Below are 16,221 nucleotides of genomic sequence, written 5' to 3'. Positions count from 1 at the left end.
GCAAAATGGAGCCAAGGATACATTTTGCTCTAAGAAAATAGCACTAAATGCAAGACAACACAAACAGTTGCAGCCGCTTGTGCTTATTAAGTTTATTTTCCCTGTGCTTCTGCAGTAAGATTTGTTGTACTAAATTACTTAGAATTACGCGAACAGGCGTAATTGTGTAATTTTCTGTAATTTTGCACCAAAAGAGTCAAAATTACTGAAATTACTCAGATTACTCAGGCATAATTAAGATTTCACCCAGGCTTAAGTCAAAGTAATAAGTAAACTTAAATCACAACAACTGCACCATTCTTTCTCTCCAGCACAGATGAAATAAATTTAGCATGTCCTCTACTATCAAGTTAAGGCTCAAGGATCAGTAGATATTTTTCAACAAGCGATCCAAGAAATCTGAATTTTGACAAAAGATATGCACTTTCGTTACACCTTATTCATTAGAATTTTGAACAGATTGTTTTAGGTCAAGTAAGTATTTTTGACTAGTGGTAACTCATTTACATTTATAAATATCCCTGCATACCTCAGTAGGAGAACTCTCTTCATTGTGGGAGCATGGCTCTACAAACTGCTATCCTTACACATTAGGCAGACTCTTAGTGAAGGCACTTTTGGAAAGAAAATGACACCTTCCTTCTTTGGATGCACATAACAACCTCCCCTCTCTGCAGCAAATGCACTGATACTTAAAGGTGTAAGTATTAAGCTAATGTGTCTTGGCTGGTTTGGTCTGGTATATGCAGAGATACAATGTACTGGCCCGAGTAGGAAGACTAACTTTCTAAATCAGTGGTTCCAAACATGTGGTCTGGGGACCTCCGGGGATCCATTTAGCCTCCTGAGGGGGTGCACAACTGCTTAGAAAATTAAATAATATTAACAGATTAGGTCCCCAGCTTTCATTAATGATTCAGTGGAGGGAGTCCCCAGATTCCACTAATGATTCAGTGGGGGTCCTTGGGTACCAGTAATGATAAAGTGGGTGGCCGCAGAAGTCAAAAGGTTGGGAACCACTGTTCTAAATACAATCTGTGTGGCTTAAAACATAGGCACACCTCACTGCTTATAGGAAACCCACAATTCTGCTCGCCATATCAAAAAGCCTCTCCATAGACCTTTCTTCTCACTATTTCATACCAGATAAAACTATCTATTTATTTTAGTTTTCTTAAGCTCTTGAAAAATGAAGAGAAGTCCCTAAAATATAATATAACCATGGCCACTGGAATTATGCAATTCTGTGGTTGTGGCAATTGTTGCATAGTTATAGATTTCCCACATAATCCACGATCTGCAGATTTTCACAAAAGAAATGTTTCTTGCTCAAACGGTTTCGAAGCTAAGAAATATGCAGCAACACGTATTGTGGTATAGTAGAATGCCCTTTGTTAAACTGGACTGGTCACCTTTCTGTTGCTTATTACAATATTTAGGTGTTAAACTGGTACTAATGAGCTGCAAACAATGCCTAGGCAGTGTTACCAAGTTTGAAAATTACAAACAATGAAGTAAGAGGATTATAAAATGTGCCACATTATGTCGCATAATTTGCCTTTTCTTGCTGCATAATTTACTCAACCCTGCTACATAATTAGGTCCTCTCCTGCCTCATAATTCAAGTGGCCCTGAATATAACCAATTACTGTGGCTAGGCACGTGTGTACAGATGCACATATCTGCATCATGAGCATGGTTTTCAAGATTAGTGCAAAGGAGAACTTCATGAGGCAGAGGTAAATAGCAGAAATCCATATCAACTAACACAGTTGGAATTTAGAACTGAGCAGACCTAAGACACTATATGAAATGAAGCAATGAGAGCAATGAGGGACGGGAAGTGCCTAAAGAAGACATCACAATGAGTCTAAATGTATACGGTGGTAATAATAAAAAACAGACCGATTCATTCCCTCTCAACGACATTTAATAAGACCAAGGCACTTCCAAGTAGGTATTCACCAGGGAAAGAAGTCAAAGGCCCTAGGGTGAACTTGAGGACCCTCTTCTGTTCCCACGGCCAATAGCTAGCTAGAGGTGCTCTGTTGTGTCATACAGTAGCAGCTGTGAATCAAATCCTTGAATGTAGCTTCTCTTACTGCATAGTACTATTTTAGGTGGAAGATTACTTTAAGTTGCTGAAAACTTTACGTGAGTAGCCAACCACATTCATGCCTCCAATTTCAGAGGTAACAATTGCAGCTGGGTACACATGAATAGTCTATTAAAATATAGTGGAGTGAATAATCGTTTTTGAAGACCACTAGAGGAGAATAATCATTTTAAGATTCAAAATGAGGATAACTATGGGACAGACCTCTAAATGTTAGGCCCTTGAGGGATCACACAGAACGACCGAGGCTGTTTAGTTGATTGCTCGTTGCTCACTCTTGACAAACAGGTGTTATGGAAAGAAAATCTTTAGATATGTGGTCTAAGTTTGTGCTGGGGCTTCTGTAGCTTCTGGCAGTGATGTTTTCTAGTAGATATTGACTGGTTGATAATACACAGCTGCATGCAAAAGTAAGCAATTTGTTATTTACAAGGTGTGAGCCATTCCAATGAGTAGCAGTAAACATTTGATTCAAGGATGCTTTTGTTCTACTTTTAACCGTTTGAAGGATAATGTGCATGAACTGTGAGCAATAGGAGAGCCAACACTGTTGAAAAAATACATTTCCACTACTTCTCACTCCCGTGACCCCATAAAAGAGGATTTGCCAAGGTATGGATGGCCGGATCCATGCCAGACTAGCCTGTCTCATTATAAAGAAACCTCTGCCATAAATGGGAGTTTCGTGTTCCGATTCCTTCCAAAAGTCTTTCTTTACATTCTTCATTTTATAGATTATTTAGAGATTATTTAGCCAACATGGTTTCATTATAAATATCTTTGTCTTCAGACATCCAGTCAAATGTTGGTAGGCTTTGGCGAGAAATGCACACAATATAAATATAAAAGTGATAAGTTACATTGAATCACAGTGTTCAAAGTGTAATCAACTTGCAGCTGTTTTTGTTATATACTCCCTGGGAAGCTACAATGGAACAGAGCCACAAAAATAAATATATTTGAAAATGCTAAACGTATCGAACGAATGCAGCATTCTCATAAATACATACAAATAATGCAGAATTACTATGCTTTAGAACGTTGAGTAATACGGAGTAAAAATATTTTACCATGCAATATAAACAAAATAATTTTTTCACCATAATCATGTACAGTTAATAAATACAAAAAACAGAGTTTGGAGTAAATGTACATATGTAGTGAATAAGAGTAACACAAAGGAAAACATCTGTATGGTATGTCATTAAATTGCGTTCATGTTACTCTATTTCTTTTGAAAACGTAATACAGTGTAATGCTGTACTTACTAACGCAGAGGTGGCCAATATAGGCGCCAGGGCAAGGTCCATGCCGGATTAACAGGAAAATCACAATTTAAACTGCTTCTATTTCCATTAATTGTACAAACACTTATTTAATGGGTCTGTCCTGAAAATCTGGCATAGCTCAGATTAAATATATCACCACTATATAATTAAATGACTTCTATTTGCACCCATGCACTGAACATTGGAATTAATCTATCACTCGCACGCTTGATTTAGAGTAACATTAAAAACGTACCACATGTCCAGACAGGTGGAGTACTCTGTCGAGCCTAAAAGAACATCTGGAGGTCTGTACCACAGGGTTACCACTTCATTGGAGTATGTATGACTGGGGACTGACTTGGCTCGAGCAAGACCTATGGGAGAAAATAAAAGAAGGGTGATTACTTGGGTAATATAAACATCAAAGAAGCCCAAATCTTGAGTCAAGACATTTATGCCACATCACAGCTTTGGGAGGTATGTGTAACCATTACTGGATAAAGAGAATACTACAGGGGCAGCTCCTCCATTAGGGCGGAGGAGCGTCGCCCCCCTGCCAGCAGCAGAAGAATCTGCAAAACTTTCACAAAGAGGGGATAATAAACTATGTTTATTATCCCCTCGTTGTGAAAGGGGCTTGACATCTGGGGTGAGGAGCTGTGAGGGGGAGTGCTCAACACTGCCCCTCACTGCGCATGTATGTTTGGCTGGCCGGCTCAGGCGGGCCAAACACACATGTGCGGTAGCCTCTTGAGCCTGCACAGGCTCCCAGTCTGTCTGGGAGCACCCAGCCAATCCTGACGCTGCTTTGGGCAACGTTAGGATTGGCCGCAGGACAGGCTAGGATCCTGTGCCTGTGTGTGCAGCCAGGACGGAAGGAGGGAAGAGGAGCACGGCGCTGGACGGCAGCAAAAAGGTAAGTGTTTTTTTTTTATTTTTATTTAATTTATTACATTTTAGGTGCCCTGCCCCATCACCCCCCACCGCACCCACCCTGCTCCTTTCAAGTGAATTGCCCCGTGACTGGAATGCTAGATTGAGTAAATACCCAAAGACAATGCTACAATACTCAAAATTGTCAAAGAACCATTTGTGAAAAATAATTTCAATACTACTAACACTTTGTATAATGGCCACGTGTTATCTGCCCTTCTGCAGTCACCGCTGCTTGCTTTTATTCTGTTGGAATGTGTCTTGCACGTATTTAGGCCATTCATAAAACTTAAATAAATTAATGGGTAGAGACAATAAAATAATCCAATTTTATGTGAACTCCTAAAAAATTTCTAATTTCCAGAAACAGTTTACTTAATTGCACAATGAGTGTGTGAGACCATGAGGCCATACACTGGGAGATTCCAGTGGTCTAAACAGTTATTATGCTCAATTAAGGAGCAATACTCAGCGCTTTAGTTTAATGGTCCTCAAATCAGTTTGATATCCTAGAACGTTCATGTTATTATTTGAAGGAGAATGTCAAGCTATTTACATTTACCAAACACAGTTTTATCATAGGTAAATTAATGCATCTTCTAAAACGTGAGTACTGCATCCATTTCTGTATAAGTGTGAACGTGTATCACTAAAAAATGCATGGACAATCAGGAGGTATACACCTAGCATTTTAGTTGTTTAATAGGAAAGGGGAGATGGGATCTCTTTGCATACCATGCACTCATATTTGAAACAACACTTCAAAGTTAAAAGAACATTGATAGACAGCCTTACAACTTTGAATGCCAAGTCAAGATGGCCTTCAGTACAGCAGACTAGGAGATCCTTGTTTGCAAGGTAGCAGTAGTATCCTAATTTCCGTAACTCTCTCAGATTTAAACTTGGTCTCTGCCTAAGAAACCTCCATTAGGGTTGCTGTTTATCATGCATGCTCTTAAACATCCACATCAGTCCTCACTTGAAGATCTTAGGCAACCACAAACACCTCATCATTCAAACTCCTATACGATTAAAACCCACCAACATAGCACCAGCAATCCTCCCCAGCACCGGAGCTTAAAAACATACCTTTCTGCCCATAAAGCCTGGCAAGACCCTTTCAAAATATTAGATAACCTAAAATTGAACGAATATTCTTCCACATTTCATGTATAAACAGCTTTAACTAGTTCAGTCAGTTACGCCCGCATCAAGATAAAAACCAAGTGCAGTAACACTTGAATCCATTATGAACATCACATCTGTGGTCAGCACATCCCACAACTCCTTCATCATTAGCACATTCCAGAATTAATGCCTGCAAACGATGAGTGCTACATAGCTGATGGTGCTGGATCTTTCTCTACGCAACTTTCCATTTTGTAGATCGCCTGGTGATGCCGGAGAGTCTATGGTCAGCAACAGGTGCTGGTCATGAATTCATCAACTGTTTTCAATTATTCTTAAATTAAAGGACCCAATAAGTCAGATCGGAATGCACCAATCCAACAAAATGAAATGGCTATTTGATAGGGTGCCAACAAGCTCTTCTGTTAGCCCTGTCATTTTTTAATATCAATGTGCCTCACTGTTTAAACAGTTCTCTTTACTCAAAAATGTGTACATTCTTATACTGTCGGTACCCAAATAAACATTACATTTTCCCAAAATTCGAAATGAATTATGTCTTTACTTCACAGCTATAAGTGCAATCATGGATGGAAACCAAGTACATCCAACTGAACAGTAAAATCACCGATTTTATTGTCGTGAACAGCCGATCTGGCCTGGTCCCTCTATTCTCCTGAATGTGTTTTCACTAGAAACTGCTGTTTTACTGAATGTGATGTAAAATGTCAGATTTTTCCTTAAGTAAGATTTATAGTTAGCATCTGCTACCACTGATTCAGTATACTAAAGCTTTTCATGCCTATACTTTGTCAGGGGTGTAGGTCTGTGGTGGTATGAGCAGTGGTAAATGGTGATTTTAACTAAAGGAACTTTCTTTACATTAACCTCTGAGCCACACACATTTCTAGACTGATGTGGTCTATGTCATTTATGGGCTTAGAAGAATGGGCAATATTTCAACAGCTAGGTAGAATCCAGATTCATTGGTCTTGTTTGATGTTTAAATGCCCTCAAGACATTTCTCCAGCTTATCTAAAAAATAAATATGCACCTGATCATGTATATAGTAAAAATGGAGGCCTATTGCTGAATCCATCTAACAACATGACTTTCAAATGCACAAAAAAGTGATGGATGGAATGATTAAAATAATCTCAGCCACTGGTAAGTACTCATGCCCCATCCCAGTCTCTCATTATTTTCCACACCATGCCACCTCAGTTTGGCCCAAGTCACATGCAAATCAGTCTTGACCCTTCTTAAGTGGGAATAGTCTAGCCTGATCAGCCAGGCAAAGTCCTCCCTGAACAGGAACACAAGCAGCCCTGGATCTGTTTTACCCTTATTAGGGGTCATCAGCCATTTATAGCTTGTTTTTTGCATACTTTGCCGTGTCACTGTAAGTGGGAGAGGTATGCCCAGACCAAGGTCTGGGTCAGGTATAAAGTAGTAGAATTCACAGAGAACGAGAGAGCAGAAGTAGAGGCACAGGTTAGAAATAAAGTAAGCAAACAACTGCTCAGCAGAGCAGTAAGAAGACAGTGAAGGATCCAGAGTGGGAGGAGAGAGTATCCAAGTAAGGTTAGAGGTAAAGTATTGAGAATCACTGGCTTGATCCTAATTTAGTTTTTATTTAAAAAAAAATCTGCTGGAGAGTATATATGGTCTCTTATACAATGCCTTTAGGAAGTTTTTTTTTAAAACACCTAGCTCAACAGGAATTTAGGTGCTTTACGGACATTTGCAGTCTGGAAATAGAAGTTTTCTTATTCCACAATGTGAAGATGCACAGCAATGTTAAGCTTTCTATAAGATGACCCTGAATTTATGTTCAGTGTTTAATGTTCAATGAAAGTAGAGACAGGTAGAGAATCCATTGTCAACCTGAACTGTGAGAGGTCCCACAGGTCTCCCAGCACAATTACTGTTATGAGCTGCAATAAAGAGTTATCCACCAACCTATCACTTTGCTATGTGGTATTTCCACCGCAAGCCCAGGGGACCTGCTGCTGAAAATCTTCGCCTGTGAGGATCTGCTGTAAGCCCGGAGGCTGAAACCTCCATGGATGAGCGCACATCTGCATCTAACTGAAGACGGTATAGGCCAAAGATGAGAGTCTGCTTCCATCAGCCATAAAGTTTCAACTGCTGAAATCGGGAACCAGCATGAATTGATCCAGAAAGCTGCATCTGCTGAAGATGAGCATCCACCTGGGTATCTCCAGAGGCCTCAACTGCTGTCGTTTTAGCAAGCCTGGTGTATTGTTTAACACTAGTGGCACAGAGAGGTGTGAAACTGCCATCCAGAGTCCCTCCTTCTCAACACTGAAATAAGAGGGTGTGAAATCGTTGACTGCAACAGACAGTGCCATTGATCCACAACACTACTAAACAGGTAACATTGGTCTGAGCTTACACGAACATAGACTGTGCTTAATTCATGCAAAGGTGAATCCCATCTTTACAATACTAAACTTTGCCAATGTGAAATTTCTGGAGATCTGGTTGTTTCACTAATTAATGCCTTTACCCACATCTTTGCTTAAGTTAGCAGAGGCATTAGGAAGTTGATGGGGGAAGCAGGCACCAAAGAGGGCTGGTGAGGTCACAACCCTGTAACAAAACTTTGCAGTGTGTGTGGTGTTTTGGTTTGCTGAATTATTGAAGTACTTTATTTTTAACAAAGAGACATTTTTTGGCTGGACAATGCTACTGTGTTGTTGTTTGACTGTTGAGTTTAAAGCTGTTGACCTGCCCCCCACTATGCACCCTGAAAAGTATTTGACTGCTCACCCTCGCCTTCCTGAGAGTCAAAAGCAGAAAGGGTGTACTTAGCCCAGTTTCGAAACCATGGTTTAATGAACCCCAGACAATGGTGGTAAACATCCACCATGGTTGGTGACCAGCAGCCTGTGTTTAGCATGCGGCCTCCCAAATGGTGTCTGACAGATAATGAACTTTTCAAATTTAAGCCCCACACCTACAACCTCCCCATTCCCATTCCCAGACAAGGCAAAAAGAGGGGACAAGCAGTGCTTAATTTGTGCTTGTTGTTTCTGGTGCGGGGCACCAGCACTTATTTTTGAGGGCCAGCACTTATTTTTCAGCCTCAAGCATTTACTGTGAGCAAAAGACAGATATGGGAATAACGGAGGAAGAGGAAAAACGTAAAAGCATCACAATGGGAGAAAGCAAAAAGCTGCAAGAGTGAACTGAAGGGGCAAGGAGTGGTTTTAAATTGATTGAGGAGGCCCGAGATGACTTCAGGATTACACTGCCTCAGTATTACATGTTCGCACAGTTAATTGCAGCAGCCTCATGTTTAAGAGGAGGGCTTTAGGCAATGGCACGTTTTTATTTACAAATTAAGCACTGGGAACAAGAGGAATATTTACTTTGGCCATTTCTTTCTTTTTTTCATTACTTTCCATAGGCAGTTTAAGGGCTTTGCAGACTCTGCCCTCTGCCCTCTGCCCTCTGCCTGTCGCGCCGCACCGCGCGGCGCGAGCCGAGAGCTCGACTTCTGCCGGGCGTTCGGCTCGGGCCGCGCACCGCGTTATTAAGACGCGGCGCGCCCCCAGCCTCTCCTGCGCGTTTCGAGGCCCCAGATTTGCTTGGGGCCTCGTTCTTCCTTCTGCCTTTCACTGTCCCAGGGGTCTCTGAACCCTCTTACCTGTTTTTCTTCGTTTCTTTGTCCTTTCTTCTTTTTGGCAGTCTGTTGTGTGCCTTTCTTTATGTTTTTTCCTCCTTCCCAGATTCCTGTGCTTTCCCAGCATTCCTTGTTCCCTATTCTCTATGGTTCCTCTACTATTCTGTTCTATGTATTATTTCCCTATCTAAGATGGTGTCCTTTTACTTCCTGTGGGTCACTTCCTGTTTTTTGGTATATAAGGGCTGTGTTTTTCCTCTTTCTTTGCGCTGCAACACTTTCTGCTCAGTTAGTGTCTTCGCTCCTGATTTCCTTGCCTTTTGGTTTTGGATTCAGCATTCTGCGTTTTCTGATTTTTGCTCCTTTTGGATTCCTGTTTGTTTGTTCTTGTTTTTCTCCAGGAGTTTTCCTGTTTGGAGGTTTTTTCCCCTTTTTAAGGGGTTTTTTCCCTCTGGCGCTACTTTCTGAAGGGCACGGTCTGTTCTTGGTGTCTCCATTGCCTACAGCACCGTGGCTACCAGAAAGAGTCGCCCCTTTTTGGGCCAAAGCCGAACATTGAAGATTCACGCCACCAGATCTGCAAATTCCAGGCGCAAGCAGCACGTGAGTCGTGACAGATTGCAGCGCCCAACCATTCCGACGTCCTCAAACACCATGGATAATACAGTGGCGGCTGCTGCAGATCCGGAGAAATCTCTGTTGACCACGATTCAGCAACAAGCCCAGGAATTGCAGCAACTACGTAATGAAAATGCTGCGTTACGACAGGCTTTGGCCCTCCGCACCAGTGATGTTCCGACAATCTCCGCTTCTACCCCTTGTTTCTCTGGTGAACCAACCAAGCTTCGCGAGTTCTTGGATGCTTTAACGGTGTATTTCGCCTTCCGACCTACTCAATTCTCCCACGACAGGACCAAGGTGGGTTATCTTATCAGTGCCTTATCCGGTCCAGCCTTGGCCTGGGCAACCCCGATGGTGTCCTCCAACGACCCTGTATTGTCAGACTATTCCGCCTTTGTGAGTCGCTTCAAACAGATGTTTAGCCGTCCTGGATTGGAAGCCTCCGCTGAAGAAGCCTTGTGCGACATCCAACAAGGCTCCCAAGACGTCCTGCAATATATAACCCGTTTTCGTCAGCTGGCGGCAGAGACCACTTGGGTGGAACGTACTCTGGTAACATTATTTCGTAGAGGACTCAAAGAAGAAATAAAGGATGAACTAGTGCATTCTACCAGAGCGGAAGATCTTCGTGGCCTGATGGATCAAGCACTGTCCATCGAATATCGTCTTCAGGAACGGAGATCGGAAAAGAAAAGGAGTAGAGGGTTTGCCCAGCCAAGTAGCTCACGTGCATACCTGCAGCGTTCCGAGGAACCTCGCACTCCTGCTAGAGACATCGAAGGGGAACCCATGCAGGTGGATACTACCCGAGGTCCGCTCTCTGCTAGTGAACGAGAAGACAGACGCAAGAGAGGGTTGTGCCTGTATTGTGGTTCTGCTGGTCACATGCTCCGTACCTGTCCAGTACGTCCGTCCAGGCCTTCGGGAAACGCCAACTCCCGTCCTCTGTAAGAAGGGAGGGGACGGGATCTACAGCTATACCTTCCATCAGCTCCTTTAATGACAATACAACTGCCTTGTTCATCTTTCCTGTCCTGTTACAACTTCCTGACGGTCGTCAAGAAAAGACTATGGCATTACTAGATTGTGGTGCTAGTGGTATATACATGGACAAGACGTGGGCTGCTACTAATCTAGTTCCTACTCAAGCAAAAGAAGTACCCGAACAGGTACACACTGTGGATGGATCTTTGATATCCTCTGGTCCTGTAGACACCACTACCCTGATGTTAAGTCTACAGGTGGGGAACCATCAAGAACACATCTCCTTCGATCTTATTACGTCCCCTAACCATACCATCATTCTTGGAATTCCGTGGTTCATCAGACATAACCCATATATAAATTGGGTTACCCGGACAGTCTCTTTGTCTTCGCAATTTTGTCATGAGAACTGTTTTACTTCCGACAAGTATTGGTCTCCGAAAAGATCCTTAGCTACTGAAGGTGCCACTGGTATGTCCATTAATACGGTCCAAGGGGTCCCAGACCACTATTTGGAGTTTCAGGATGTTTTCCAAAAACCGTCAAAACCTGTGCTACCTCCACATCGAGAATATGATTGTGCAATTCCATTGGAACCCGGCACAATTGTTCCTTTTGGGAGGATATACTCCCTCACGGAACCCGAAAAGGAAGTTCTAAAGGAGTATCTGGACGAAAATATACAGAGTGGTCTTATTGTTCCATCGTCGTCTCCGGCTGGGGCCCCTCTCTTTTTTGTGCCCAAGAAGACTAAGGATCTTCGTCCGTGCCTGGATTTTCGAGGTCTGAATAAAATTACCATTAAAGATCGTTATCCTTTGCCTCTCATCAGGGACATACTGGAAGCAATCAGAGGGGCCCAACGTTTTACTAAATTGGATTTACGAGGAGCCTACCACCTTTTACGCATAAGAGAAGGCGACGAATGGAAGACAGCATTCAGGACCCCATTTGGCCATTTTGAATATAGGGTTATGCCGTTTGGTCTTACTAACGCCCCCGCAATCTTCCAGAGATTTATGGACTCAGTGTTTTCAGACCTACTGAATCAGACAGTCGTGATCTACCTAGATGATATTCTAATTTTTTCTAGAAATCCTGAACTCCATACTTCCCATGTGAAACAAGTTCTTCAAAGACTTCGTGATCATCAACTATTTTGCAAACCAGAGAAATGTGAGTTCGACATGACGGAAGTCAAATATCTGGGCTATCATTTAAGTCCCACCGGCATAGCTATGGATCAAGAAAAGGTACAAGCTATCCTAGAGTGGCCTTCTCCTTCTACCATAAAAGAAACACAATGTTTCCTAGGTTTAGCAAACTTCTATCGACAATTCATTCTAGACTTTGCCAGTCAGACTAGCCACATAACTCACACCTTAAAGAAGGACAATCTAAAGAAGGGGTTTGTCTGGACTGAGGCTGCTGAAGCAGCCTTTCAAAGCTTAAAGAGAGCCTTCACCCAAGCCCCCATCTTAAGACATCCAGATACCACCAAACAATTTATAGTAATAACTGATGCTTCTGAGAGAGCCATCGGAGCTGTCTTACTCCAACGACAAGAGGATGATGGCCTTGAACATCCTGTTTTCTATTTGTCTCATATCCTTTCCACAGCTGAACAACATTATTCCGTACTTGAAAGGGAATTATTGGCTCTGAAAACAGCCTGCCTTGAGTGGAGACAGTTTCTGATGGGTTCCAAGGAACCATTTGAGGTGAGGACAGACCACCGTAATTTACAATGTTTAAGAAATTTTGTATGCCAGAATAGTCGTCAGGCCCGCTGGGCCTTTTTCTTCAGTCAGTACGATTTTTATATTACATATATTCCAGGATCTCAAAACATTCTGGCTGATGCTCTGTCTCGCCGATATCCAGAGTGTTCTCCTTCCTCATCCCAGTATCTTCTAGAACCCAGTAAGATCATTGGAGTGGCTCAGTCTTTCCTGGAAGAAGTACAACAAGAATACGCCAACCTATCGGACCATGACATAGAAGAACTAAGACCATTATTGTACAAGAAACAAGGATATTTTTATTACCAAGACCTGATATTCCTCCCTACAAACAAGGTGCAAAAGAAAGCATTACAAATGTGCCATGATTCCCCTGTAGCTGGTCATAGAGGCATCAAAGCCACACAAGAACTACTTTCACGATTTTTCTGGTGGCCTACCTGGAAACTGGATGTGGAAAAATACGTTCAGGCCTGCCCCATATGTGCCCAAGTCAAAATACCTCACACCAGACCGGCAGGATTACTACAGCCTTTGCCTGTTCCATCGGCCCCATGGCATACTATCTCTACTGATTTTATGTGTTCACTCCCACCATCAGCAGGAAACCGGGTTATCATGGTCACAGTGGATTCTTTCACAAAGATGGCTCATTTCACTGGCCTAAAAAGGCTGCCTACTTCTCAAGAACTAAGTCAAATATTCATAGATCATGTCTTCCGTCTCCATGGACTTCCCCATACCATAATATCTGATAGAGGACCTCAGTACATCTCCCGATTTTGGAAGCATTTTTGTAAAACACTGAATATAAATAGAGCCCTGTCTTCAGGGTTCCATCCTCAGACCAACGGACAGACTGAGCGTCTGAACCAAGGACTAGAGCAATATCTTCGATGCTTTTGCAATTCTACCCAAAGTAACTGGAGCACTTACCTCTCTTTAGCTGAGTTTTCCTACAATAACTCAGTCCATAGTGCCTCCAAGGTCACTCCCTTTTTCTGTTCCTATGGTTTTCATCCTACCTCTTTCCCTACTTCTCCACAATCCAACTCTCCTCTACCTGCTATTACCTATTTCTCCAAACGCCTTCTCCAACTCCATAAACTAATTCGATCTAATTTGTTACATACCAAGAGGTATATGAAGAAGGCTGCAGACAAGAGACGTACAACCAATCCAAATTATCATCTGCAAGATAAAGTCTGGCTCTCCTCCAAATTCTTGCCCTCACGTCTCTCTCAAAACAAGTTCACACCTCGTTACTATGGGCCTTTCCGTATTATCCAGTTGGTCAATCCTGTCACTGTCCGTCTTCACTTACCCCATACATGGAAGATCCATCCGGTTTTTCATGTTTCTCAGCTTAAACCTTATGTGCCTGATCCTTACTCACGTCAGTTTCCTTGTCCACCTCCTGTCCTTGTGGATGATGTTCCTGAATATGAAGTGCAGGAAATTTGTGACTCTCGTCTTTTTCATAAACGACTTCAGTATCTGATTCATTGGAAGGGTTATCCTCTCAGTGAATGTTCATGGGAAGATGCCTCTTCCGTTCACGCTCCTCTCCTGATTCAACGCTTTCACTGTTTATTCCCTCTTAAACCTGGGCCTTCGGGAGGGGGACCTACTGTCGCGCCGCACCGCGCGGCGCGAGCCGAGAGCTCGACTTCTGCCGGGCGTTCGGCTCGGGCCGCGCACCGCGTTATTAAGACGCGGCGCGCCCCCAGCCTCTCCTGCGCGTTTCGAGGCCCCAGATTTGCTTGGGGCCTCGTTCTTCCTTCTGCCTTTCACTGTCCCAGGGGTCTCTGAACCCTCTTACCTGTTTTTCTTCGTTTCTTTGTCCTTTCTTCTTTTTGGCAGTCTGTTGTGTGCCTTTCTTTATGTTTTTTCCTCCTTCCCAGATTCCTGTGCTTTCCCAGCATTCCTTGTTCCCTATTCTCTATGGTTCCTCTACTATTCTGTTCTATGTATTATTTCCCTATCTAAGATGGTGTCCTTTTACTTCCTGTGGGTCACTTCCTGTTTTTTGGTATATAAGGGCTGTGTTTTTCCTCTTTCTTTGCGCTGCAACACTTTCTGCTCAGTTAGTGTCTTCGCTCCTGATTTCCTTGCCTTTTGGTTTTGGATTCAGCATTCTGCGTTTTCTGATTTTTGCTCCTTTTGGATTCCTGTTTGTTTGTTCTTGTTTTTCTCCAGGAGTTTTCCTGTTTGGAGGTTTTTTCCCCTTTTTAAGGGTTTTTTTCCCTCTGGCGCTACTTTCTGAAGGGCACGGTCTGTTCTTGGTGTCTCCATTGCCTACAGCACCGTGGCTACCAGAAAGAGTCGCCCCTTTTTGGGCCAAAGCCGAACATTGAAGATTCACGCCACCAGATCTGCAAATTCCAGGCGCAAGCAGCACGTGAGTCGTGACACTGCCTGTAATAATGCTGCATAGTGCAATCGTCTTTTAGTGGCCAACCACAGTACAAACGTGCAGTGGGAATGCCATGACTTGCCAAAGGCAACCCAATCTGCCCCCATCCATGACTTAGCCTCATTAAACACCATCAACCCTCCCAATCTTTATTTCAAGTCCACAAGTAAGCCCTGCTAGTATTGCTTATTCAAGAGATACGTTAATGGCTCCTAATCCTACTGCAGCCAATCAATCCATCACTATTGTTATGCTTAGCCTGCTTCCGTATCACCTATACCAGTCCTAAAGCTATTCATTTGAGCTGCTCTTAATTAAAACTAGATCTCCTATTAAAGTTTATATTAACACAACCGGATTCATAAATGACTCCAAACCAGATATTCTGTTCATGATGGAATCTTAGTTGAACAAGTCTTCCAACCCAGATCTTGTACTCGCCCGTCCATCTAGACATAAGGTACCACACATGTATGCTGCACTGCCAAAAATGGGGATGGTCACACTGGTATTTTAAAGGCACTCTTCAGCTGTCTCCCCAATCCTCTTCAGTTCTGATAACTGTATTTGACTGGGCCATTTCATCATGTTGTGCAGACTAGACTCACCATCCTGATAGCTCTTACTAATAGACTCGTGCTGACATAGGTCTTTTTTCAGACTGTTCTTGAACCCACTCACTCAGCCGGACACAACTTAGACTTGCATTTGGCCCTCTGTGATGTGGCTAATGGCATTACAACTCATCCCCTTGCTTTGTAGGATCACAATGCTGCCTTCGTTATTTTGGCAGATCCCTTCTCTTTTCATTCATTTGCAGCAACCATGACTAACTAAAAGCGCTTTTAGCATAAATGAACAAACTAAAAATTTGCAGAGGCATTGTTGCTGCTTCACTACATTAAATATTTAAAAAACGGGACGTTCCACATGTGCTACTTACAGTGCTAAACGTATCTCAGAAGAAGGCAGTTCGTCTAAAGAAACATTGAACATTCTTGAGTTGCTTGTCAATCCTCTGCATTCCAAAGTGTCTATTGCCTTCATCACAGTTCTTTTGTCACTGTGTCTCGCTTTTCAGTGAGAAAATCTCACCGATTTCTCATAATCCCCCCCCTTCCCCATGTCTATTAATGTGTCTGCTCTCCCCTCAGCCCAGCAGTTTGCTATTCTCTGCATTTTATAGACGCGTGGTTCTCACTCCCATCTTGCTTGGCTGTAAAGCACTGGAATGATTTGCCTAAATGCATGCGCTCTATGAACAATCCATTTCAGTTCCAGCAATCACTGAAAACTGATATATTCTTACTAATCTTTTATTTATATTTTAATACTTTATTCCACATTTTCAGCTTTTA

At 42.7% G+C, this 16,221-nt stretch overlaps 1 protein-coding gene across 6 annotated transcripts in view; it reads right to left on the bottom strand.

The window, feature by feature from the left end:
- Positions 1–16,221, bottom strand: part of CDK14 (cyclin dependent kinase 14) — a 1,910,605-nt gene that overhangs the window by 769,260 nt on the left and 1,125,124 nt on the right. For all 6 annotated transcript variants that reach the window (XR_011199184.1, XR_011199185.1, XM_069211609.1 and 3 more), the window contains one exon: positions 3,641–3,761. Coding sequence is in view for 4 of the 6 variants with exons in the window: in XM_069211609.1 (XP_069067710.1) it covers positions 3,641–3,761 (121 nt within the window). In the remaining 2 variants the exon portion in view is untranslated. The remainder of the gene's footprint in view (positions 1–3,640; positions 3,762–16,221) is intronic.

The sequence above is a fragment of the Pleurodeles waltl genome, chromosome 10 (assembly GCF_031143425.1).
Source record: "Pleurodeles waltl isolate 20211129_DDA chromosome 10, aPleWal1.hap1.20221129, whole genome shotgun sequence".
Taxonomy (NCBI): Eukaryota; Metazoa; Chordata; class Amphibia; order Caudata; family Salamandridae; genus Pleurodeles; species Pleurodeles waltl.
This window is presented reverse-complemented; position numbering and strand designations above follow the sequence as displayed.